General features: G+C 40.1%; 1 protein-coding gene and 1 long non-coding RNA gene across 17 annotated transcripts; one reads left to right on the top strand and one right to left on the bottom strand.

Annotated features, from left to right (window-relative positions):
* Window positions 1–271: 271 nt before the first annotated feature.
* Window positions 272–27738, bottom strand: MARCHF7 (membrane associated ring-CH-type finger 7). 16 transcript variants are annotated; one of them, XR_014694199.1, is made up of 12 exons: window positions 27286–27736; window positions 22156–22312; window positions 19302–19460; window positions 15823–15994; window positions 14049–14216; window positions 8624–9740; window positions 8206–8375; window positions 6747–6856; window positions 5190–5303; window positions 4486–4794; window positions 3161–3209; window positions 1145–1229 (listed from the first exon to the last, which is right to left on the bottom strand). XR_014694199.1 is itself a non-coding variant. In XM_084523145.1 (11 exons), exons 2-11 carry the CDS (start codon window positions 22300–22302, stop codon window positions 1107–1109), a joined length of 2112 nt encoding a protein of 703 aa, XP_084379271.1. In that variant the 5' UTR covers window positions 22303–22312; window positions 27286–27737; the 3' UTR covers window positions 272–1106. The 16 variants fall into 16 exon arrangements, 7 of the variants coding, with proteins under 7 accessions (XP_084379271.1, XP_084379274.1, XP_084379272.1 ...); XM_084523145.1 differs by lacking the exons at window positions 3161–3209; window positions 4486–4794 and having other exon boundaries at window positions 272–1229; window positions 8624–8777; window positions 8946–9740; window positions 27286–27737; XM_084523148.1 differs by lacking the exon at window positions 4486–4794 and having other exon boundaries at window positions 272–1229.
* On the top strand, window positions 9750–10815 carry LOC311438596. Its single transcript, XR_014694205.1, has 2 exons — window positions 9750–10365; window positions 10420–10815. It is a non-coding gene; the product is annotated as an uncharacterized lncRNA (long non-coding RNA).

Raw genomic sequence — 27738 nt, 5'->3', positions numbered from 1 at the left:
TGAACTCCCTGCAGATACATTCTTACTAGTCATTAAAGGGCCAAGAGAAATATTTATAGCAAATACAATTCTGATACATGTATGACAATTTATTGTACCACCATTCATATAAAGCATTTCAATTTAAAATGTTGAGAAACAATCTTAAATATTTGTGTAAGAATTTACAAACATTAGTAAAGATAAACCACAGACAACAGCTTTCCAAGTTTTCAAATATATGTTCTGGTAGATATCCATGTATAAACAAAATGGACAATACCAGTGAAGATGCATACCTCATTTTTACTTTATTTATAAAGAAGTGACAACACTAGAAAACACATCGATAACCAGTGCTTTGAACAGTGAAGGTGGGACATAAAAAAATCTGATTGAACTAACACAAGCTTAGGTCTTTATCGAGTTGCATATCTGCCAGGAATGCTGAAATGCAAGAATTTACACCTGCAATATTCCATAGTGGAATACCTACGTAATATCAAATATAATCTCCAACTTCCAAACCGGTAAATAAAAAAGCCATCATTAACACTATGTATTAGAAGACCACTGCAAGTTCTTATTGCTTTTTGAGTTAATACTCTTCAAATAAACTGAAAACCAAACAGTCTCTACTGTACCTTGCTCATCCTCCTGCTCATTCATTAACACTGGAAGCAATCAGTTACTATATGAGGCCACAAAAGAGGCATTTTTAAAAAAAAAAAAAAAAAAGAAAAAAAAAGAAAAAAAAAGAAAAAAAAGCTATTTAGGTACATGGACATCCCCTCCCTCCCTGCCCGCCCTTACCCCAAAACCCACAATAACCACTTAGTGCCAGTAGAGAGCAAAACCGGATAGACAAAACCAGAAATGTGACTACAGTAAGAAGGAAATAAAGACAGATATAGCTTTCTTAAATATTCAAAATCTGATGTCTCCCAAAACGAAGCACATCCCCATCATTTAAAAAGGGAAGTTGCCTTATATATACATATACACACATATATCTAATCTTTGCACATGCTGAGTAGTTCTCAAATCCACTGAGTTCCACAGTGCAGCAGTTGATTTTGAATTTAACAGTGCTTCAAAAACTACAGTAATATTCAATGCACTTTTTACTAAGGAGAGCAAAAAACAAATGCATGTTGATGTTCTTGCCAGTTCAGCATTTCTGCAGCACATCTCTTTGTCTCTTGCAACACAGTTCCACCAGCATCAGTCTTCAGAATCATCCTCAGAAGCTGTTGGAACAACACAGTATAATCAGAAGCCTTCGTAAAGGTCTGTTAAATTTACAACTAGAGCACTTTTAGTTTAAAATGAGTAGTGGAAATAAAGGTGATTTCATAATATAAATAGCTGACTGTAATACCGGCCCAAACCTTGTGTAATTTTCATAGCTTAATTTTTAAATGCATCTCACATCTGAAAAACGTAGCATTTTTAAATCTGAATTCCACATTACAAACTGCAGTGTCCTCCTGCTGTTCCTCCTCAAAATAAAAGGAAGAAAAAATGATTATGCCAGAGATTCAGCTTTATATAGAAGTTCACAGTGGCTAATTCCAACTGTAGTAAGAGCAGAGAGAGAGTATGTTCAAGCTATGACAGCTGCACCCAACAAGGGGGAAGAAATTACTCCCACAGGTAAACTATCTTTATACTAAAATACCAAGAAAAGTTCATTAATCTAAGCAAACAGAAATTTCTGACATTTACATTCATATATATATATAGAGATATATATATACACACACACGTTTTGTGTGTGTGCATGTGTGTATATATATATATATATATATCTGTTGCTTAATACAATTAAGTGAGTCCTATTTGGAAGCAGCTACTGTCTCCACCCCCACTCTTTCAGTCTATGTAAGGTAAAGTCCCCATATGCATAGGATTCTGCTATTGAAAGGTGAATTAAAGGACAAACACATGCTTGTCAACTGTGATAAAAACTGAGTACAAACATCTACAACAGGTTTGTAAAGTTAGCTTGTGCCTAACAGGAATTAATCTGTCCTCCTAAGCAAACTCTGCAGTCTTGAAATTATTTGAATCACGTAATTTGTTCCATCTCTGAACGTAAAGAGGGAAGCAACGTCTTTCTCATCAGTTCTCCAGCCTCCCAAAAACATTCCTCAGAAGAGGAACATAACTCAAATAGTGTCAATAACAAATTTCAAGTCAGTATTCCTAACCTAAAAGTTAAAGTCTAGCTCAAATATAGATTAAATTGCTGTGTGGAATGCCACTTACTAAGATTAATTTCTACTATAATAAGAATACACACAACTTAAGAATAAATCCTCAATTCCAATCCATCTCTGTTACAGAAAACATTACCTACATAGTGCTCTGAATGCAGAAATAATCCTCTGCTTCTTGAACTAAACAATTCCCCCCCAGCATTCCTTATATCATACACCAAACATGTCCTGTTCACTGAAAGCTCAATACATATACAAAATTTGCATGCTGAGAGACAAACACACACTAGAAAGAAGATAAACCAATTACCTTTCCACTGCCTATTCACAATGCCCAGAAATAAGACTCAGATTCAGGCTACATTTACCACAGGTCAGCACACATTTTTCTCACTTCATCGCACTGAAGAACAACTAGGTGAAAAGTAAGCTAGTCCTCTACCTTAGCTGAGAATTGTTAAATTCATTCCAGAAGTGGGTAATGCTGATCAAAGAATACGTACATCCAAAAAGTGGGGAAAACAAGGTAAACAAAAAGAGCAATAAAAGTATGGTAATTTAAGCACAGTCAAATTTAGCCTGAAATGCTTCTTTTCCACAAGAACTCATGAAAAGGCTACAGCCTAAAGGTCACCACCATTTCCATAATTAGGTACTACTAGAATAAACTCGCAAAGAATCTTGGTAAACTCGTAAAGAATCTTGGTATCACTGGCAGGAAACACTTGGATAGTCTTGCATAGTCATGATGCTATTGGGAAATCCATCATGAAGAATTAAAATCAGCTCCCACCCAGAATATTTCTACTGACACTGGAAAAAAGCACTGGGTAAAGTCAAGTTTTCAGTAATTTAGTCTGGTATTATGAATCATCTTGGCAAAGGAGGATTGTACTCATGTACTCACTGAACTTTGATCTAATGGGGGGGGAAATAAGGAGGAGAGGGGAAGCACCTACTTTCAATATCTTCCATATGTGCCTGAAGAGTTCTTGCAAGGTTAATAAACTAGAAACAAGGCAGAGAGAAAGTAGTTTAAAAGTTGCAAAGTTTATGTGCAGTAATTTGCAACACGTTAGCAAAGAAGTTTTCTTCACCTTTTCTTCACTTTTTATATCCCAAAGCTTCAATCCAGGTGTTGGTTATCCTAACCCACTTGCTCAACTTACAAAATCAATACAAAATTTAATATCAAGTCCCACATATTAGACTTCAAATTGCTACTGCACAGTTATTTTGGCTTCCATACTACGTCAAATGCTTCTGTTAGCATTTATTGCCTCCCCATTTTCATGTCCTACAGTCTGTAAAACACATCTATTTTGAGAGTTGCACATATATAAGAAATTGGCAGTTTTATGAAAACCGTTCCTACAAATTCCAATGCACAAAAACGTAACCCACATGGACTTCATTAGTTGAATCCATTTCATTTATTTCACTATTTATATGGCAAAAACAGAGCCCTCTGGCTGAACAAGGCTATTAAAAAAAAGCATAAATCCACTGAAGATTATATCCGTAAATATAGTTTAAAATCAGGGTAACTACTAGACAATAATGGCAGTTAAATGTTAGAAGAACAGTGACAATCTACGTCACTGTTTAAATGATAGGACAGATGCTGACACACAGCAAATAAAACGAAACAAGAATAACATAAGAGGTTTCATAGCCCAGTTGTGGTTTCAGTATCAAACGCACATGGGTGATCTTCACTGCTTTAAAATGTAGCATCACACGCCTATGTAATGCTGCGCCTGATCAGAACCATTAAGAACATCTTATTTCTGCAATACACTCAAGGTAATAAACTGTACTGGATGCTGGCTACAGTTAGATTGTGTCTTTTGTCTCTACACTTGTAGAGGAGGAAAATGGGAGTCACAGAATGGTTTGGGTTGGAAGGGACCTTAAAACCATCTAATTCCAACCCCCCTGCCGTGGGCAGGGACACCTTCCACCAGACCAGGCTGCCCAAAGCCCCAGTAAACAGCTCCAGGGATGGGACATCCATAGCTTCTCCGGGCAACCTGTTCCAGTGCCTCACCACCCTCAGAGTAAAGAATTTCTTCCTAATGTACATTTCATGTGAACCACAGAAAATAAGCTATATAACTGGGCATGTACAGAAAGGGGACCACTGTTCTAATACAGCAGAAGATTTGAGCACAGTCCTGCTTCTACTCCAAAGGCCTACTACTTGCTATGCAATCATTCAAACAAGCTTCAGACAAGCTTTATATTGCCATTTATTTTTAAGCAATTTAAAAAATATATATACCTTTCAGGGGATCAGTTGTCAAAGAACACTGAAGTTCACTATCCAGTATCAAGTTAACACGCAGATTACAGATTTTTGAAAGAGTCTCTATGCAAAAATGATTTTGTATGATGATCTCTTAATGGTCCAAGGTGCACTTACTGCACTTCTAAGTCAAGGCGTTCAAGTGACAAGAATCCAGTCAAACCCAATTGTTAAGAGTTTTGACTAGTGCCAGAAAATCATACTATAGCTCGGCAGTTTCAAGTACTTATTTAAGGCTCAATCCAGCAGACGGAGAATGCAAGGTCCAGACCTCTGTAATGCAGACTGGCATAATGAGAAAGGTTTGTCATGTCAGATAGTCCAATGTTCTAAACTGAATGTTGAATACAGAGGAAGATAAACCCTCCAGTTTTGGATAAATACCCAGAAATTATGAAAACTGATATATGCAAAAGATACATGCAAAGCAATCAGTTACTGATAACCTTGACAAAATTAATTTTGCAACACAGTAACTGAAATAACGTAGTATCCTTCAGTTTTAAATCAAACATAGTCTTACTACTTTAGACGAATCTAGACCATTTTACTTCAAAATCTCTTAATTAACAGTAGTACTTCTTGGGATATCTATCTAGCTCCTGAGTCACTCAAGACAACAATATAGTTCTAAGTTCACTGTATGAGCAATTCCTGCCATAAAAGTAATGCATACTTACTCTGACACGTGTGCTGGCCTCACTTGCAGTTCCTAGCATATCAGAAAAGCGCTGTTCACATAAGTGTAACAACACTACAAGGTAGAGACCAGAGCTGATAAATTCATAGTCTGCCTTAAAGGAGATCAAAAGAAACATTCAGAATGTTAGCAGTACATTTACATATGTGATTCAAGAGGCAGAACAAGAATTAAATTTTACTGGAAGCACTACATATTTCATCTCTAGTTGTTCCAAGGAAGTTACGGAAATGTAATAGGAAAAAACAAATTACTTACTAAAATGCTATTATACTTGTAGTTCCTCCCACTAACCACAGATCTAACTTGTTATCCTTGAAGATAGATTTTATTTGTGGAACTTTTTCTATTTAAGTCAGTATGACTAGTTCACAGGTAAGAATCTAAGGAGCAGAGAATTGTACCATTTGGAGAAAAAAAAAAAAAGAAAAAAAAAAAAGAAAAAAAAAAACTTTGCCAGTTTCTTTTCAGTGTTCCCAATACTTTACAGAAAGAAAAAGTGTTGTTCATAGGTGTTAATAAAAATTTCAAGAAATTATTTTCACTGCAATAAAGGAAAATCTTCAAAATGCTACTACTGCTGAATTGATCATTTAGAGTTGACTCTTTAGGAAAAAGCTTGAAAGGCCTTACTTCTATTGAAGTACAGTGACAGTAACCAACGCTCAGTCATGCTAAAATATAAGATGACAGCACTCTTAAGGACTGTTCATGATGTAGCCCAGGTGAAAGGAGCTAGAGTACCAGAGTAAGTTATCTTACTCTAAACAGTAAGAAAATCAGAGGCTGATGTTTCACCAAGTTCACACATTTCAAAGTTGGAGTTACTCTTCTGTATTTTCTTTTAACTTCTCAGGTAGGCAAATTTCATTAGTCTTCCTGTGTTCACAGAATTCAACCCAGAGAACAAGGAAAACCCCCTTAATAGTTCAATATATCAATGTCAGCTTTCTAATATGTATTCATTGTAAAACAGTACACAATCCAGTGGTTATACAATGATGCATTTTATATAAAGACAGTAATACCAATGGACCTTTACTTATTATTATTATTTTTTTTTAATTTAGAAAAGCACTTGAAGGAGCAGCAAGAAGTTCTGTTATAAAAGAAGTTGTTTTTTACACTTTAATTAGAGGAATAAAGTAATAAATCTAATGGTATGTTTAAAACAATTGTTTAAAATGTTCTCAAACAAACAAAAACACTAAAAAGAAAGACACATCATGATTTAATAAATGTGAATGCAGGATTTCTACTGCACCTATGTGTCAAAGACACTAGATTGCAAAGACAGATGAAAGACCTGCAGATCTGCACTTAAGGATAAGAGATATAGTACCTTTAATGGAGGCTTAGCAATAGGAAAAAGCAGGAGGATAGAATTTGAATATTGAGGAGATACATCTGTTCCATGGTTTTGTTACTTTACATGCACATCAGTCCTCCTGAAAAGGGGAAACATTTTCCTTCTCTAAAGAGGAGTGCCCTCCCAGCACAAAATCAACACTTACCAAACAAAGCAAAATATACTAACTTGTTCATTTGCATGTGCCCTATAGAGTTCATGAACATCAAAGTCTTCCAGATTCAGATGTAACTTCTCCTTACACAGTTCACAAGTAGTTACTGCTTCCAAAGAAGAACCTGGTTGGGAAGCGCAGGGGGAAGGTAAGAAATCAGTGTCAAGTTGCAACAGTCTAAAGTACAGGACGCAATTATAGAAGCATTAGACTGTAACTATTTCTTGGCTTTACTTCCCAAAGCAAGGTTAGATGAAAAGATGGTCTCTGGTATAAATGTAGTGAACATTTACAACCATCAGAATTTAAATGCTACAGAATGTTTATTCCCTATCAGGCTATATGCATTTTGCTTCATGTTCAATCTGGACACCGTACTTCCTGAAAGCCTGGCATAAAATCGCTGCTGTTTGGGCTGTTTGAATTCTATACTGTAATCCGGTTATACACAAAAGTAATAATAAATACACTAGAATAGTTTAAAGATACTATTGGAGTAAGACTTGGTCTTGAAGTTCCAGGTCTGAAACTAGTTGTTTCATACGAAACAAAACAAACCAAGATTATGACGGACTTGTGTCTTAAATTTGTTGATTTCTATCTACAAAGTTGCACACTTCAAATGAAGTTCCCCTACATGCTGAGGCTTTTAACACGTCCTTTCTCTGATGCAGGTCATCTTATGCCAAGTAAACAAACAAGCAAATGTACCTTTTGTAAAAAGTATTTCATGATCTTCATGTCTCTACCAGGCCATGTATTTTAAGTCTTAGGAATCCTACATATAAGTTCATCAAACAATTTATAAGTAATACAAAAACATCTGTATGGTGTGCAGTTTCTGAAGTGTATCTTAAAAAAAAAAAATCTTTATTCCTGTTCAACTGCCTTGAACAGCAGTTAAGATATGTTAAAAAATAAAAAAAGACAATGTATTCAAGAACTGTTGCAACAGAAAAATATTTTTTGATTTTAAAATTCCTGTCGCTCTGCTACAGTCAGACTGGCTATCAGAGACTTAATAATTAGAACTGCATGTGCAAGGAGTTGCTGGGAACACACTTGCCCAAACTGGTAGAGTAACTCTTAAAAGTATCTTCTCATGCCCCAGACCTCTGCAATGTTACATGTTCTGTTTAACACCTAAGTAGGCATTACAAAAAATGTAGTTCTATAAATGACTGATACTGCTCTTGGAAATAACTCACAGGAGAAAATGTGCACACATCTGTGCGCGTGCACACATATCAAAAAAAGCCTTGAAGTGTCAATGTTTTTTGTTTGTTTTTTTCTTATATTATATATATATACATATATATATATATAAATAAAAGAAATATATATACACACACACACGCTTTTCTCTCCCCAATCATTGCTTTTTCAAAAATATGTCAATATTAGTAAGAGCAATCGTACTAGTAAGTTTCCCACCATACCCAGACATTTACCATAGTCTGTTGTCTCCTTTACCTGAATTAATCTTGGACTGCAGCCATTTTTTCATGCACTCCTGGTGAACATACTGCAGACTTCCAGTGCATTTGCATGGCTCTATTAAAAGGTTGTCAGAACTTGCAGACGACATCTGACAGATTCTACATAAGTCACCCTCTTCATCTTCAGAATCTTCTAAAAGCAGACTGAATAGGAAGGAATATCAACAAAACACTGTGACATGTTTCATGTACGATTTTTTCTGTCCTCCAACTGTTCTCAAACCTGTGAGGATTAATACAAGTTTCTATAAAGACAAAAGTGAGCCTGTACGTGACAGCTGTGAGTTGCAACCTTCTCTGAAGGAAAGTACCTTTTAACATCAAGGTTACATAAAACCCTCTCATGCTAAGTCAAGTACATTTAATTATCTCAAAAGAACATACTAATTTACCTTTCTTTAATTTTCTGGAGTCTTTCTGGATCTCTTGAAGGTGGTATTTTAGACTTATCACTTTCTTGTCCTTCAGACTGATTCCAGCCAGAGGGAATAATATCTACAGTTATCATAAGATTGTCAGACAGACTGCTTCCTAATGTTGGAGGCACTGCAAAGCGAAAGAGAGAACCAGGCAGAATTCCAGAACTTCTCCTGCTGTGGGTTGAATCTGGTGGGGAGGCAGTAGCTGTAGAAATGCCAGATACTGCAGGTGTTGATGGTCTGCTAACAGAAGCCCGAGGCAGGCTATCTGATGCTTCAAGAGAGGTCTCCTCACCTGACGCTCTTCTTCTGAAGACATGTTGCGATCTAGCAGTTGTATCAGAGGTGGAGATCCTTGCAGACTCGTCTCTTCCTTCTCTCCTTCTTCTGGAGAAGAGAGGTGTACATCTGTTCCTCAAAGATGATGATAACCAGGATCCCGTGCTCCTGCTTTCAGAGTCTGGTCTGTAGCTTTCCCCGTCCGAATCAGAGTTAAGATTCTGTGAAATTCCTGATAAACCCCATCTTCGTCTAAGAAAACTAAATCCCTGAGAAGCTTCAGATGTCTGAAGTCCTGGAGTTTCTGGAGTTGTAGCTCCATTAGCACTAGACAGAGTAGAAGCTTGAACTCTTGGGACAACAGATGACTCTTCAGAGCCTAATGACCTTGTATGCAATGAATCCTGGCTAGATCTTCGAGAGAAAAATGTAGATGACATACTAGATGCTAAACGAGACAGCAGCTGTCTGGTTGTGCGCCTCCCTTCACTGTCAGCTGCAGCCTCATTTAACGACCTCTGAGAAGATAAAACCCTTTCAGAACCACTTGAGGAAGGAATTTCTTCTCTAATGGCAGTATGAGAAAATGCTGGCTGCATGCTCCTCTGGGGTGATTCCATTTCATTTCTCCTTTGCCTTGAAGAATAGCTTGATCTTGAAGAGCTTATGTTAGAGTCTCTGTTGAAAAACGATGGCTGACGATCAGAAGGCAACTGTTGGTTCATGGATGCATTCAGCCTCAAAGCGCTTAATGAATTCTCTTTTGGTCTTGCTCCCTCTGCATATGAAGAGGCAGGCCTATCCTGAAGATCTGTTGCAGGAAAGCAGAGGAAAACAATAACAAGACGTGCTCCAATTCTTACATACCAGACGGATAACTCTTAAATGTCAATGCAAAAGTTCAGGATTTTGTGATCCTTTCACAAAATTGTTTCAAATTTGGCTGGTAAACTCCAGAGCAATATTAAGTTTAAACTTACTTCTCATAATTCTAATGCTAAACTGAAACCAAGCCCATTTTCAGTCTGATAACTCTATATGAAATCTAACCCCCCTAAAATCTTCAGTCTATCAAGGTATGACTTGCTGTCTTATGCCAATACAAAAATAGTGAACACTAACCATCTGTTAGAAGTTATATAAGAACACTTACACTGAAAAAAAAAGTACATGTACAGTACTATTTAATAACTTAACAGTCCATTCTGCCTGTATACTAAGACAGGTTAATTAACATTAATAAACATCAGCAATGTAGCAGACACCAAATTATCTAAAAAAAAATGCACAGGAAACATCAAGTATATTCTCCATCTATTACAAGCTACTTTCTGCACAAGAACATCAAGAACTGCAGTTAAAAACACTGCTTAAAGGTAGCATAAAATTAACTACTTTGGATAACAGAAATTGAACAGTATCTAAATTAAACGTACGTCTTCGAATCACAGTATTCTACCTCTAGCAAGACAAACCTTGCTAGTCCGAAGATTTTTAGGGAGGGTTATTATATTTCTTTTTAAAAAGAACTAAAACATAAAAACAGTAGCCTAAAAATACTGCAACTGCACTAGTTTGGCTAAAATGAGTTAATTAAAAATGTTTTTAAAAATATATGAGCAACAAAACTTCAGAGGACTAAGGAGAATCTCATTCCCTTACTGGATGCAAGGGAAAACATAGTGGTGAGAGATGAGGCTGAGCTGAAGTACTTGATAGTTTCTTTGCCTCAGTCTTTTGTAAGACTAATTTTTCTCAGGGTACCCAGCCTGCTCAGCTGGAAGACACACAGAACAGAATGAAGCCATTATAAACCAACAGGAAATGGTTAGCTATCTACTACACCTCTTGAACTCATACAGATTTATTGGGCCACAAAAGATTCACTCCAGGGTATTGAAAAAGCTGGCAGAAGTGCTCACTAAGCCACTTTGAACAACCTATCAGCAGTCCTGGCTAACCAGTGAAGTCCCATCTGATTGGAGGTTAGCAAATGCAACACCTTTCTACAAGAAGGGCAGGAAGGAGGACTTGGGGAATTATAGGCCTGTCAGTCTAATCTCAGTGCCAGGCAAGGTCATGGAGCAGATCATCCCAAGTGCTATCGCGTGGCATGTGCAGGACACCCAGGTGATCAGACCCAGCCAGCGTGCCATTATGAAAGACAGGTCTTAATTGACTGATACAATCTCCTTCTATGGTAAGATGACACACTTGGCAGACAAAGGAAAGGCTGTGATACTGTTAATTGGACTGTTACCAAAGCACTTGATACTGTTTCCCAATAACCCTCAAGGCTTGGATGGATGTCGTTTTCACTGGGCAAAAATCTGGAAGGATGTCCAGCCACAAAGGGCCATTGTGAATGAAATTAAATCTGGTTGGATGTCAGTCATAAGCTGCTCAGTATTAGGGCCAGTTTTGCTTAATAATGTCATCAACAATCTGGATGAGGGGGTCAAGTGCACCCTCAGTTAAGTTTGCAGATGACACCAAGCTGGGCAGGAACATTCATCTGTTTGAGGGCAGGAAGACTCTGTAGATGGATCTGGATAGGCTGGATCAATAGGCTGCATCCCATTGTATTGCACTCAACAAGAGTAAATGCCCATTGCCGCGCTTAGGTCACAACAACCCCATGCAGCCATTTATATATAGGCTTGATAAACAGTGACTAGACAGCTGCCCTTCAGAAAAGGGCCTGGGGATGCTGGTTGACAGCTGGCTGCAAATGAGCCAGTATCGTGCCCATCCTGGCCTGCATCAGAAGTAGTGTGGCCAGCAGGACTAGGGAAGTGACTGCCTCTCTGTACTCAGCAGTGGTGAGCCTACACATTGAGTACCATGTTCAGTTTTGAGCTCCTCACTGCAAGAACGATGTTGTGTTGCTGCAACATGTTTAGAGAATAACAACAAAGCTAGCGAAGGGACTAGAAAACAAGACCTAAGAGGAGTGGCCGAGGGAACTGCATCTGTTTAGTCTGTAGAAAAGGAGATTGAGCGAAGACCTCATTGTTCTCTCCAACTACATGAAAGGAGGTTGTAAGCAAAGTGGGTGTCAGTCTCTCTTCTCAGACAAGAAGTGATAAGACAGTTAGGAAGCAGCCTTATCTTATTTAAACCTCCTGTTGTAAGTTATCAGGAAGAATCTCTTCATAGAAAGGGTGCGATGGAACAAGCTGCCCAGTGATGTGGTGGAATCATCCTCCCTGGAGATATTTAAGACAGGTGGATGTAGCATTTAGGGACATGGTTTAGCGTTGGATAGGGTAGCATGAGGTGATGGTTAGACTTCATGATCTTACAGGTCTTTTCCAACTTAAATGATTCTACAATTCTATCAACTAACTACTCCTTCTCTCAAAGAAATACAACAACTTCAGTTGCAGATTCAGCTATGCAAGCAGCTTAAGCAGGATCAAATTACTAATAATCATCCTGTATTACTAATCATAGCTACTCTCTCAATTACCTTAATCACATATAGCCAGTTCAATAACTATTACCACACGAACGTCCCCTCCACTGCTTTTTGAAGTATATTTATTTACATAATGCTTTCTTATAACCATAGTTTTTGTCATTACTACATATATACCTCAACATGGAATTCTACTGTAGCTCAAGTCTAGGTGACATTAAGTGAAGCAGCTGAGAAGGATAGTCTTCTTTCTCACAGAATAGCTAGAATTGGGTTGAAAGTGGACAGCAGATGCACGCTGACCTCATAGGAAGGGAAATTACTTTTCATTTCCTTTAACATTCTAAATACTTAACAGGCATTGGTAGATTAAGGTAGGAGGTAGAAGTCCTTCTTCAGTAATTCTGAGAATGAAACAGGATCACATAATCATCTAGGTTGGAAGAGACCTCCAGGATCACCTAGTCCAACCTCCGACCTAACACTAACAAGTCCTCCACTAAACCGTATCACTAAGCTCTACATCTAAACATCTTTAAGCGCCTCCAGGGATCGTGACTCAACCGCTTCCCTGGGCAGCCCACTCCAATGCCCTTTTGGTAAAGAAGTTCTTCGTAACCTTTCATGTGTTTTTTTTTTTTTTTTTTTTTTTTTTTTTACAGGTTCTGCACTGCAATCATACTATTTTATTCTTGATGGTGAGGTTTATGCACCTGGCATATCCTAAGGAAGGAAACATCCACATAGATGCTAAGCATTTCCTACATGGTTTTGACGACAAAGCAGAGAACACAGTCAGGAATTACTTTTATAGCACTTGACGGGGGCACTACAGCTAGAAAGGCAGCACAGACAATACAAAGCAAGTTTACCCACCCCTGCTTTTCTCCCATTAGGCTCTACCAGGTACACTCCCCATTTTTCACCCATTTGAAGTCATGTAGAGTATGACAACATTAAAACATACTCTTCTGGCAAGGCAAAACTGCTGAATGAGAATTGGAACTGTTTTTTAATTTTTTCTGCTCATCTTCTGTATAGCTGTAAAGGATTGTTGTAGTTTTAACTTCTGCATATAAAATACCACTACTGCATCTGCAAAAAGGGTGTCAATGAAGACTGATGACTAGCTACCTCCTCAGACCACAACAATCCAAAGAGGGAGAAAGTGAAAGTGACAATGCAGAAAGTCATACTAGTCCTAGCAGATACCATTGAACAGATCTCTCACTTCCTATAGTATATGTATTTATTCAGTTGTACTGTCAATGATCTAGCAGTTCTCCCTAATAAACACTCAAAAAACACAATGGAAAGAGATATGGGTGAGTGCCTTGGTGGAAATTCTTTGAGTCCATTAAATTTTTTAATTTATTTCTGTATGGCAAAATAAAAAGAAATCTTAAAATACACAAGGAGAAAGGAGGCTTAATGAATATTCGCACTGTTACTGTGGCAAACACTGATACCATTTTCTTATGACTGAATGCATCTATGTAAGCTAGATCATTCATATATCTTTTGATGATTTTAGTGAACACCTAGAGAGCGGCTAAACAGCTTTATTTAAAAGAATACCTTTAAATTAAATAGATCTTTTGACTTTGTTTTTTTTGAAGAACGCATGGAAAGCACATGGGAAGAAACTAACAGGCATGCAGCCTATGTGTTTACAAGCTTTGTTTTTACAATACATACATGTTGAAGATGACAAGTCATTGCTTCTGTAACTGTGATCCACCAGATCATTAATGGACATATCTGTTCTTCTTTCTAACTCTCTTCGCTCTCTCACCAGCTCAGTTCCCAGAGAACCGAGCATCACAGATGAAGATCTAGGAATCCTACTATACCTCCAAGAGGCATCTAGGAAAAGAAAATATGCCACATTTTTATAATAATTTTAAAATCCATTGAAGCTGGTACTTCAGCATGCATTCTGGTTATATTGTATTAAGGGGGAGTTTAGCAATACCACTAAGCTGATCAAGTGGCCAGTTACCAACAAAAAGCTAAGAATACAGCATCACTCTGCTGCTGATGGCAACTCACTTAACCATGCAGTTGGTTCTGTAAGCTAACCCGGGAAAAAAAGCAGTAATACTTTTGTGAAGAGTCAGACCCTGTAACAGTCAAACAGGACAGGAGAAGGGAAGTAGGATCTTGTCTTCCAGTGACAGCTAATTACTAGGTAGCTTCACATTAGGCAAAACAGCAACTCGAGGTTTAATAAATGCTGCCATTCCAATGAAACTCATTAAGCGTTCCTAAGATTGACTTTCCAAAAAGACATCTGAATATCTTAAGAGCATTTTAAAAACTACTTTTAAGAACAGTGACAAACACTGTTCTTGCTCATATTACAGAAACAGAAGGGAAAAGCTCAATTTGAAGAGATCTTGTTTTTCAATAATAGCTCCAACAACTAAATCAGGAACTATACATACTTAAGCTGTGAACAGAACTCATTAAAAAAAAAAAAAAATTCTTCAATGGCTCTGAAAAACCCACCATGAATTTATTATACTTTTAACTTCTAAATCTATATTTGGGCATTCATTGGTCAACAGGGTGATGACCAATCCAGAAGCGGACAGACGTGTCCCAGATCATAACAGTCATGTTAATAATATGACTGCCATTAACACAAGAGTAAGAAAGTATCTACAGTACAGGGTTTTTAGTAAGAACATATTAAGTTTTATTTGGATGGCCACGTAATTCTATAAAACCAAAATTGGTCTATACACATAAAGGTCATCTGAATGTCTCTAAGGGTCTGTTTCAAAACATTCTAGAAATGCTTTCAGTAGTAGCTTGTTGTTATTTCCTGGCCTTTAGACCACTGTTAGCATATTGCTTAAATTACAGTTATCCAAGTATTTGCTTAAATTACATCTAAGCAAGTATCACAGTTATTTAGAGCTTTAATGAGAATCTCAGTTTTTCCTGGAAGAGTTCCTCATGTAGAATGTTAATTTTTGCCTGGCCTGTAGAAATAGTTTAGGGAATGAAGTTATTTATCAGTAGGGCCTGACCCCCTACCAACAACATTCTAACCAGCTATGGCACTATGCTTCTTGAAACACAGAGCTAAGTACATAAAGATTTTCTTTCTGCTGTCTGACACATGCAGGTTTACTAACACAATTAGTCCCCTGAAATCATATGTAACAAGTGCACTCATTCTTTCCTTGAGATCTTAACCACTTCAGATCTATTTGAAACATTAAGTCCAACTTCACTGCAAATGGAATAGGTACAGCTAATGTTGAAGTTCCATGAGTACTAATGAGTTTTCAAACACATCAACAGCATTCTCACTATTTCATATACTACCGTCAAAGTTTTTCATATTGAAGAATAACAGAAACATAGTATTTCAAAGCAAGTTATTTCCAACTCAGTAAGACCTGATTGATCTTACTCAGAAAACTCTCACGTAGCTCAGCTCTAGTTGTCAGCCTCTCACCTGAAAAGGCAGTCAAGCCATTATTTCTCACAGAAGAGGTAGGCGTACAGGACAGCTTAGGTCTCTTTGAATCACTATCTCGCTGCTGGTTATGCAGTCTTGAATATGCTCCCTGAGTTCTCTCAGACTCGCCATAACACCCAGATGTAAAATGAGAGGAGGAAGATGTAGACTGAAATAACATAAAAAAAAAAAAAAAAAAGATAATTATGGATACAGTATTTCAGGGGTACCTTCCACAGCCTACAATACTGAAAAATAGCATATATACCATAAACCCCACAACACCAGCAGAGAATAACTTTATGACGCAAAGTCTTTTTTTATTTAAAAATATTATAGAATTTTGCTGTCAAGAGCATAAGCATTTCTCAGGTTTATTCAAGGCAGTTCCGCATCTAAAGCTGGTTTCTACTACAGTCAGCACCTTTTCTTTTTTAGATGGATGACATTTAAAGAACAGAGAGATAATCCTGACTCTTAAGATACCATAAAAATGCCGAGATGTAGGTTTACAGATAATAAAGCAAACTTAATTTTGTATTTCAGAAATGGCTGTAACAGATTACCTTTATGATATAGTAGTTTAACAAACCCTGCTCATCTTTTAACAACCTAAAATATACTTAGCTAGGAGGTAGCTCTACTTTCTATTAAGGTGCTTAGACCAGAAATATTTTGATTACATTAATCAGAGAATCGTAGGGTTTGGAAGGGACCTCATGAGGTCATCAGGTCCAATCCCACTGCCAAAGCAGGTTCCCTAGAGCAGGTTGCCAAGTATGGTGGTTTTACCATGCTAAGCAGCTAAACACCACAACCGCTCTCTCATTCCCCCTCCTTAGATGAGGAGGAAAAGAAGTAAAGTAAAGAAAACTCACAGGTTGAGATAAGAATAATTTAATTAAAGGGAAAAAAATATTATCATTATTATTATTATTATTATTAACTAAACAATTTAACTAAAGGGGAAAAAAAAGAGAAAGGGGAAAAGGAAAAAAGGGAAAAAAAACACATAAAGGCTATGTGGAAGTGCAGAGGAAAGAAATTACTCTCTATTTCCCACAAATGAGCAATGCTTGACCACGTCCTTGAAGCAGGGCCTCAACGCACGTAGCTGGCATTCAGGAGGAGAACTGAAGTTTTCACGAGAGCCCACCCCTCCCCTCTTCTTCCTGTTTCCACCTTTTATTGCCGAGTGTGACACCACATGGTATGGAATATCCCTTTGGTTGGTTTAAGTCAGCTGCCCTAGTGATGTTTCTCTTCTCACTTTTTTGCCCACCCCCTAGGAGGGTTAGAGAGAGTCCTGATGCTGTGCCAGCACTGCTCAGCAGTACACACAACGCTGGTGTGATACCACTGCTGTTCTAGCTACAAGTGCAGAGCACAGCACTGAATGGGCTGCTGCAGGAAAAGTTAACATCCCAGACAGACCCAGTACACCGAGGCAGGCATCCAGACAGGCCTTTAATATCTCCAGAGAAGGAGACTCCACAACGTCCCCGGGCAGCCTGTCCCAGTGCTCCATCACCCTCACCATGAAAAAGTTATTTTGCATATTGGTGCCAAACTTCCTGTGATCCATTTCATGGCCATTGCCCCTTGTCCTGTTCCCATAAACCACTGACAGGAGATTGGCCAAATCCTTCTGTCTCTCACACTTAAGGTATTTATAAACATTAGTAAGATCCCCTCTCCATCTTCTTTTCTCAATGCTGAGCAGACACAGGTCTCTAGGCCTTTCCTCGTAGGGTAGATGCTCCAGGCCCCATATCATCTTTGTAGCCCTCCACTGGGCTCTTTCCAGGAGATCCCTGTCTTTTTTGTACCAGGAAAATAAAAGCTTTTTTTATTAAGCTTAAACTCAACTGAAATAGTTTAAAAAGTACAAAACAATTTTTGCAGTATATAGCCTTCCTAGTACTGAGAAAAAAAAAGAAAGAAAAAGAAAGGAAAACGTATTGGCCCGTGAAGTTACTGGTCTGGTTACTCACCGTCAAGATTTTTTGATACCAAAAACTTGAGCTTGATCAAACAGTTTGTTCTTCTCCCAGAAAGTATTTGAAACCAAGCTTTTTAATTGGCCAAACAAATTAACTGTTTACTTGTGTTTTATTTTTATGGTTTTGCTGAGCTTATGCCAATGCTTTTCAATTATTTCTCTTTCCCCATCATAGAAGACAAAAGGGTCAGACATAGAATCTAACATCACAAACCAAGTGTGAAAATAGGTTAATTTCCCCTCAAGTTGTATGTTTAATGTAATTTATCTTTTAATCGCTTGCTATTTGACAAGTGGAAGTTTGAGCCTTCTGCAGTGTTCACCCCCATCAGAACATAATTTAAGAAGAAAATTTAACTTAGGAAAAAAAAAAAAAACAACACTCTCACTTCAAAAAGCCTGCAGCTCTAGCTTAACTGCATATACATGGGCCTACTACAACCACAGGTTCCAACCATATCTAAAGCCATTTACTAGGATTACTCCTGCAGGCCAGCATCCCCACAGTTTTCCACACTCCTCACTTTTCTGACCGTGCATTCACCTTTTAAGTAACTGTACGAAAATGGACACCTACTTATGGTTCAAGTATCCTTAGGTACCCAAAAGCCCTCTCAGTTTTCAAGTGAGCAGAATTTTCAAGTTTGCTATCTACCCCCAAGGGTCTTTATAGTTGTCTGCTTTACCCCTCTTAAAGCGGGAAATAATCAGACAGTTGGACTAGATCTCAGAATAGTTCAGCTGGAAAGGACTATCAGTTCTATTTTTTTTATTTCTAATGCAACTGGAAGTGTTTTATTTTGACTCTGCAGTGCATAAGTAATTCAAAGAAGCAAACTACTTTAGAGTTGTTAAGGGACAGTCTGTGGTTCAGTTCTACATGTATGGTTATGGAGGCCACCTAAGGCAAGCTGTTTAGGCCTGAGCCTTGGATCTCAGTCTGGTGAGAGGTTGGCCTCCATTTTCTTCCACAGTATGCTGCAAGCAGCATGTAACTAACTGTTATGTTACCTGTAAGTTGTAAGTAAATCTAAAGCTAAGTTTTCTAAAACAGATCCTTCAAACTACCAACTTTGTTCTCAGGTCACAGAGCTGGTAAGGTCAAAAAAAAAATCAAACAAAAAACACTGTGCCCTAGAAAAATCCAGTAAAACATTTATTTTGTCATTTGTAGGACTACAGCATGTAAAAGACTTTAATCATGCATGCCCTTTTTTCTTTGTGAATGGTCCCTTCTTAAGAAAGAAATTTGAAGTGAGTGGCTCTACTAGTAGTCAAATTAATATACATTACTATTTTCATCCTCTGAATAATTTCTTAACACTGCCATCTTATTTTCCCTCCATTTTGACTTGGTAAGATCTTCTTATCTAAAAACATTACAGCAAGCTTCTGCTAGCACTTTTTTCAGATTGGGAAGGCTACAGTAAAACCCTCTTTTCTAAAGAAGTCATTACACATTAAAAGTTATTACCAGTCTGTTTCTGCTTCCCCAGAATCTTCCAGACCGTGGATGATCAAGTGTCCCTGAGTAGTGAGTTGGAGAGGACGCTGTAAGCTTCCAAGCAGTTTCATGGGTCTCTCTTTCTCCAATTCCCCAGTCTCTACCAGAAGTACTCAATACAGTGGATTCCTGAAGAACAACATGCTTATCAGATACATCTTATAACTCAAGATGAAATGTATATCCGATCTGAATATCAAAAATGCAGGAAAGGGTGAGGTACTAATAAACTTGGAGACATCCATTAAAAACCTCAAGGTATACCCAAGAAGAAATGAGCCAGGTTTAAAAAGAAAACCACTGGCGAAAGGAAAAATATTTTTCTATTAATTATCTCCTTTATCTGTCCTTTCATTTGATTGTGGACTGTAGTTTTTTTGGGGTGTTACCCCTACTTAAATACTCCAGAAACAGGACACAGTTAAGGAACTCAACTTTCAGTATGACAAGTTACCATCTTCCATTTAAGCACGCCTGCGTATGTTTTATTTATTTAACTGCTGGGCACTAGTCTCATAAAACAAGCTCTCAGACTATCTTCTATAAATTGGAGTGGAAAAAAGTGATTCAACATGATCCTCTCTGCTATTATTTTCCCTCCGTTTTACCTGGGAAGTATTGTAAAGGTCATTCCTCAGAGTAGAAGCACGTTGCTCAGCACAAAACATCCAAATGATAACGCAGTGCACAGTGTAAACACTGCAGTTCATGTAATAAATGAAATCAAGTACATAACCCTCCTAATTCCTTGACAGTGGAAAAACAGTTTGGTAACATATCTAGCTTCACAGTTTGAGACTAATCTTCTGACCAAAAGGTTTCAGTGTCATCCCATCTAGACTGGATGGGTCCATAAACCTTATGAAAGAGCAAGACTATTCAATTTTTTTTTATTATTATTTTTTATTATTTTTAATCAGACGGTTTTACAGAGCAATTGGTCTGCAAAAAATGGGTAGGAATACAAAAAAATAAATAGATCAAAACTGTCTGAAGACCACCCTTAGGCAATCTTTGTAGCCTACATATTAACAAACACATGCAGGCTAGATATAACAAAGTGTAACACATGGCTATACGTACATTGTGCTAAAGATAATTAGATGCGTTACTTGTGAAACTATTTCTGGGGAAGGAATTATACAACACAACGCCCCAGATCACTTGTTAGCAGGGACAGAATTCATTACTATTTTATACAATAAACATTTAGTCATCAAGTTAAAATTCTGCATTGCAAAGACTAAAATGCACTTACATTTCTAGTCCCAAAATTTTAGGTGGGAACTGCTGACAGGAGCAGAAACAAAATTAAGATAATCGAACCCAACAGCCCTCTGGTTACTTCCAAATGTCCCAAAACAATTTCTGTATCAGTTTTATCTATACTTACCACAATCCTCTTTCAAAGGGAAAGCATCTGCCAAGTATGAATTCTTACTCTTGAACATACCTTCATCCCACAAAAAAACATTTTGGTTGGCATCAAACAGCAAAGGTCTCTGCCACAGCCCTATCCATTGCCAGGTGTAGCTGTACTAACATACTGACAGGACAGTATGATGTAAACCTGGAAGTCCTCTTCTTACCTTTTCTTACAGAAAGCAAAGTGAGCACATGCTGCAGAGTAGTACATCCTACTGTCAACTCTTAGAACCACAACGTATTCCTATATATGCATCACTATCCACACGTGAAGTATAATGCCCTATTAACATTCCATGTAAAATCCTCACATTCCCTCACCAGCAACACCCATTTACCCAAGTTTAGGACAGCAGTGACTATTGTCAAAACAGATCCATAGTATCATAAAATCATGTCATAGAATCACAGAACAGCTGGGGTTGAAGAGGACCTTAAAGATCACACAGTTCCAACTCTCTCTCCCATGGGCAGGGACACCACCCACTAGATCAGGTTGCCCAGGGCCTTGTCTAGCCTGGCCTTGAACGCTTCCAGGGATGGGGCATCCACAGCCTCTGGGCAACCTATTCCAGTGCCTCACCACCCTCTGAGTGAGAAATTTCCTCCTAATCTCCAATCTAAATCTCCCCTCTTTTAGTTTAAAGCAAAAGGGTATCGGGATGCCCTTTTCTCATCAATCAGCTGATTTTTAAAGGCAGAGCTACAAACAAAAGTAGGTAAAGATGTCAAACCTAGAACTACCAGTTCACAGGTTCACTAGTTCACTAGATTAGGGGACTGGAGCATTTCTCAGACAGAGAGAGGCTGAGAGAGCTGGGCCTGTTTAGCATGGAGAAGAGAAGACAGAGGGGATCTTACCAACATATACAAATATCTGAAGAGAGGGTGTCAAGAGGATGCTTTTGGACTCTTTTCAGTGGTGCCCAGCAACAGGACAAGGGGCAACAAGCACAAACCGAAACACAGGAAGTTCCAGCTGAGTACAAGAAAAACATTTATTTACTGTAAGATTGACCAAGCATTGGCACAAGTTGCCCAGAAAGATTGTGGAGACTCCCTCTCTGGAGATATTCAGAACCCACCCGGATGCCATCCTCCACAATGCGCTCTAGGTGATCCTGCTTGGCGGGGGGGGGTTGGATCTGATGATCTTCAGAGGTAACTTCCAACCTCAGCCATTCCGTGATTCTGTGAAAACTGTCACTGGCCTGATCATCAAATCATTGCCTTGGATGATTACTTATGTTTTTTGTTTACAAATGCAAGACCGTGGCCGATACTTTTCCTTTTAATTCCCCCCCTGGGTGGGGGGGGGTCAGCAACTCTAGGGTTTTTCCTCTGTTAGAAACAAACATTAAATGAACGTACGCTTCATAGAAAGAATCAATACCATTACCTGGTATCCAGAGTCTAATCTCCGTGAAGATTCTCTTGCACTATATGCCCCACCTAAACTGTTTCCAGGTAATGGTCGGGATCCTATTGGAGAGCTGGAGGCCTGAAGAGAGATCCTCCGAGGAATTCTTGAAGGTTTAGATTCCATTTTTTGTACCCTGTAGAAGGACACACTCATTACTTTTTCTTTCAAATGCAGGGATCTACACACAAAACACGCGCAACTGTTTTCCAGTGTAACGTAAGTATTACTCACACACAGACATACATTTACACAGAGCTTTGTTCTGGTCAGTAAGATGTGGAAATGAATTCTTTCTCAGGTTTCTGCACCTCTTCCATAAACCCCCTCCCATTCACTGTTAGAAAACTAGGAACATAGCTGTTTTTGATATTCTTGTTACTATATTACTTATATCCCTTAAGAACCCTGCAGCAGTAACGCAAAAAGGAACCAGGAGTCACGGAAAGAATCCTCTGATTTCTTAAAGCCTGAAGTAACTTTTCTGTTTATGTGCCGCATCTACAACATGAGAAGATCAACTAGCTACTTGCAGAAACTACACTCAAGCTTATTCTTCAGGGTCAGAACTGTGAAACTTCACTTTCCTGTTAAAACTACCCACCTCAAAGAAGTATTTCACTTCTCCAAGACAACTACCATGAAAATTCATTTATAAAACCACAGTATGTGGTCTGACATGTATATACAAATTTATTTTTGAGTAAATATTTGCTCTGTTGGTATTTCTAGGCATTTTAAAACAAATGCTGGTGCCTTTTCCACATAAGAAGTGATCCTGTCATTCCTGTCCTTTGAAGGATATCTCAACTTCACATTGCTTAAGAACTCTAGATAGATAGATAACTGGTTTTCTAATATTCTTCCTCCTCAGGACAGTACAGAAAGAACTACACCACAAAAAATAGCTCTTAAATAACATTCACAACATTACAGCATCTGCAGTTGTGTGGTGCAGGAGGAGGTGCATGACAGTTAACGGCTCGTAAAACAGGTGGCTAAGAACTGCATCGGTGCAGGTGATTTGCCAAAGTGGTACAATGTTTTATTTCACAACTTTCAGTTCTGACCTTGCCTTCTGAGAGCAGCAATGGGAAAAAGATGTATTAGGGAAAAAAACAAACACACACACACACAACAACAACAACAACAACAAAAAAAAAAAAAAAAAAAAAAAAAAAAAAACAATCAATACAGTACAATTATTTCCTCACATTCAGCTACGTCTCTGAAAAGCTTCTGGAGCAATCCTGACATTGCCTATGCCTGGCTGCAGTTACAAGTTGAGTTCATGTACCCAGGACTACCCAATACTCTCCTGGTAAAAGTTAGTTTGTACAGATGTCCATTGATTAAACTTAGTTTATGGGACTGGTACACAAGAGCCCTTCCAATCCCTAACATTCTTTGAGCACCAGAATTACCGCTTCAGTTATGGATCATTCTGCTTCTGTATCACTTTCCTTCAGATGTATGTAGAACCAAATGAATTAAATAACACAAGTAGAACGTCAGACGCAGACAGAAAATATGCAGAGGTTCTAGATGAAGGAAAGGAAGCTCCGTACAGCAGGATTAATGAATGTCCAAATGAGCAGGGGAAGAAATACAAGTGTAAGAAGTTCAAGAACTTTAAGACATAATCAGAGATCATCTAATGCTACTGAAATTGCTTATGCACACAAGAGAGAAAAATCAGCCTGTCGCAATAGGAAAGGACAGGATAGAAGACAGTTGTGTCCAATGCCTAGTCTCTAGAAATTGAAATGGAGACTAAGATTAGCTAACTGCTTCTACAAATGTACATGAAGAGGCACAAGACTAATTCTCTCCTCCAGTGGTAACCCCAAGAGGACAATATTATCAATCAACTCCATCTTGTAAATTAGCACAAGCAGCTGTCTTCTATGATTTCAGCCTGAACACATCAGGATGATACTATCAAAGGGATATGTTCTAAGTAAATCTTGCAGAAAACTAAACACAAAAATATGTTTATAGTGAGCACGTTAGGAAATGCCAACTTTAATGTCAGCTTATGAATATGCACTACGATTAAATCCTCTAAAACTGTATACTTTTCCTGCACAGTCTTGGCCTCAGCAAGCGAACAGGGACCTGCTATAAAGATGACTCAGTTTTGTATAGTGACAGGCACCTGACAAGAGGAACCCTGCCTCATTTTCACGCCGAGTTACTGAACGAAAGGCCTTTTGACTCAAGCAGGGAAATTCTGCATGAGGAAACTGGACTTCATTTTTGCTTCTGACCACAGTTTGAGTGATGTGGAACATGTCACTCAGGTGAATCATTTTGCCAATACAAGCACAGAAGACCACTTAATCTTCTGGGCATCCAACATAAAAGAAATAAAATATGCATACATCTCCAACTGAAGTCAACGGAGCTATTACCTGAACATATTGTATAAATCAAACCAGATACAACTCAACTTTGGCAACCAACGCTAGCAGGAAATCCATTTTCATTTGGGTTTCTTTTATCATCCAGAGTTCTGTGAAAATTGTTTTAAGCACTTCACTAAGGAAGGCTTCATAGACCAACCATATTCGCAGTTAGCTTTAATACACAGAGTCACACAAGGCTTATGACGATCATGGTAACAGAACGAGGTGTTCAAGAAGAATGTACTATGCCATCACAGAACATAGTACATAAGACGACAGTGACCAGGTGCGTCCACATCTGGAATACTGCATCCAGTTCTGGGCCCCTCAGTTCAGGAAGGACAGGGAACTGCTTGAGAGAGTCCCGTGCAGAGCCACGAGGATGATTAAGGGAGTGGAGCATCTTCCTTACGAGGGAAGGCTGAGGGAGCTGGGTCTCTTAAGCTTGGAGGAGACGGAGGGGTGACCTTATTCATATTTATAAGTATGTAAAGGACAAGTGTCAGAAGATGGAGCCAGGCTCTTCTCAGTGACACCCAATGACAGGACAAGGGGCAACGGGGTGCAATGTGGAACACAGGAGGTTCTGCCTAAGTATGAGACAAAACTTTTTCATGGTGAGGGTGACAGAGCACTGGAACAGGCTGCCCAGCAGGGCTGTGGAGTCTCCTTCTCTGGAGGCATTCAAAACCTGCCTGGACGCGTTCCTGTGTGACCTGATCTAGGCGTTCTGCTCCGGCAGGGGGACTGGACTCGGTGATCTTTGAAGGTCCCTTCCAATCCTTAACATTCAGTGATTCTGTGATCTCACCATTTAAAAAAATTATTTACGTCACTAGAATACTCATCTGAAAGGGGAAACATCAGTTTTATAGGATATTTTGGAATTAAAATGGTTCTCTTTTACAATATCACAGTACCATGAGGTGTGTTTTTTTTTGTCTGCTTTTGTTTTGAACGAACACAATGGCACTCCAATTTAAAACCTCAAACGTTTTGTTTACGTGCAAAGAAATTCACCAAACCCCAAATGATGATTAACATGCTATAACAAGTTCTATAATGATGAAGTAGTCAGCTAAATTTACACAGAAGACAGTGAGACAGAAAAATGCTTAAACAACTTTTTTAAGGAACAAATAAAAAAAAAAATTGCATTACATCCTCAACTGGTTTAAAAGACTGCTGTTGTGGGAAAGGAGAACAATACCTTACTCAAATACAACACCTGTCACATCCTTCATTGTGCAACCTCAACTCACTACCTTGACAAACCAGATTTCTGGATTCTCTGTGACTTCCGTATTTTGATACTACTCACGCTGCTATCCGACAATTTGCGGAGTGGCTATACAGCAGAAAATAGGAAATGGAATAAGGTGTGAGAAACACTCCTCATCAAAGCATAATATTCCATCAGCTCATACAGTGGTATTCAACTTTGCACACAAAACACCACAGAAGAATCTGAACTCCAGTGTTTTCAGGAGTAAGGCACTACATGACGCATCTCAAGACAGGAAAAAAAAAAAAAAACAACTTCTGAAATCAAAGTTTAAATTTCAGTTGTACATGGAAAAGAGATGACCGTGTCTTATCTGGGAGGTGGAGCTGAACTGCCTATTTTGAGTAGACTGCTCTAACGCTCTGCCCTTCTTAAGCTGTGATTCCTCCAACTACTAGATGAACTAGATCTAACCTAGCCACAGGCAGGCATTAACAGATTAAAACCAAAACTGATAGCTCTTTACAGGAAAGCAGAGTAATTTCAAAAGGTAAAAATAACACCAAACTTTTAAAACTGGGACTTCTCACTGCTTCTCTGGTGGCCTAAGCCCCCTCTACTGAGAAACGAGGGAGATATTTGATGTATTCTGTCTACCAGCAAGGGAGGCCCTTACTAGCTACCACGCCTTCTGCTGACAGCTTAAAGCATTCTTGTATCCTTGCTCAGAGCGCTGCACACGCCTCGCTCCCAGCTCATAAACGGAAGTTTTCTACCTTTGAACTACGTGGTGCTGCTACTAGCTAAAACTTGAGTTTTTACGGCTACAGGCTTCTGTATCCTTTGACGCAGTACACAGCCGGTGGCAGGACTGTCGCCCAGGTCCTGATCGCGCGGCCTTCTCCCACCTTTACCCACGAAGCACGTTCTACCGACAAGCCAAGCAGGCCTCGGGGGCAATTTCCTCCGGCCGCGCGGCTCGTCGCTCGGGGCTTTTTCCCAACCCGCCGCCGCAAGATCGGCGGAACCTCGGCAGCCTCCCCGGATTAACAGAGACGCCTGCCAGAGCCGACCGCCTCCCCGCGCCGCCGCCAGCACCCGCGCCGCTCCCGCCCCGGAGCCGGGGCCCCGCGCAGCGACAGGGCGCCGCCCCGCGGCCGGCGGGGGGAGGCCGGGGACCGGCGGCCGCGCCCGGCCTGGCCCCGAGGGCGGCGCCGAGCGCTCTGCCCCCACCCCGCGAGGCAGGGGCGCCCCCAGGAGGCGAGGGGCGGCGGGGCCCGGGCGCGGCGGCGGAGCTCGCGGGGGCGCCCTCCCGCCGGAAGCGCTCTGCGCGGCCGGGGCCAGCCCCGACACAAAATGGTTCCCTGGCCCCGAGCCGCGGGCTCCGGGCGGCGCGCGGGCCCGAGCCGAGCCCCCAGGGCCGGGCCGGGCCGGGCCATCCCCCCCCCGCCGAGGCCGCGGCCGGCCCCTACTCACTGTCGCGGGCGGCGCACCCAGGGTCACCGGAGGAGCCGGACCCGCAGGCGGCCGCGCCGAGCCGAGCCGATCCAGCCGCCTCTCCCCGCAGCACAATGGCGACAGCGCCGAGCCCCCGCGGCTGTCAGTCACCGCCTGCGCCCCGCCCGTGCCCGGCTCTCGCGAGAGCGGCCGCGGCAGCACCCGGGGACGGGCGAGGGAGGGAGGGAGGCCGACCCGCTCTGCGCCTGCGGGGGGCGCTGTGCAGAGCGGGGCGGCCCGGGCGGGGCGGGGGCGCTCGGCTCAGCCGCGGCCGCTCCGAGCCGCCCCCCGGCGGAAGGCGGAGCTGCTGCCCGCGGGGAGCCCCCGCACGGGCGCCGTCCGAACCAGCCTCCCCGTTCGGCGGCCGGCCCGTGCTGCGGGGCAGGGAACGAGCGGGCCGCCCGCTGTCGGCCGTGCCGCGGCCGCGCGCTC

This window comes from Aythya ferina (genome assembly GCF_964211825.1).
Source record: "Aythya ferina genome assembly, chromosome: 6".
NCBI classification, from domain to species: domain Eukaryota; kingdom Metazoa; phylum Chordata; class Aves; order Anseriformes; family Anatidae; genus Aythya; species Aythya ferina.
Note: the sequence above shows the minus strand (reverse complement) of the source record. Positions and strands in the feature narration are given on the sequence as shown.

What these genes read in the sequence shown, in the direction of transcription:
- MARCHF7 (XM_084523144.1), bottom strand. Translation starts at nt 22,302, where the DNA reads ATGGAATCTAAACCTTCAAGAATTCCTCGGAGGATCTCTCTTCAGGCC. An exon ending in TGGCTTGACTGCCTTTTCAG is followed by an intron (nt 14,217 to 15,822) that starts GTGAGAGGCTGA and finishes TTCTTTTCCTAG; the next exon opens with ATGCCTCTTGGAGGTATAGT. An exon ending in CTCCAGAAAATTAAAGAAAG is followed by an intron (nt 8,376 to 8,623) that starts GTAAATTAGTAT and finishes CTTCCTATTCAG; the next exon opens with TCTGCTTTTAGAAGATTCTG.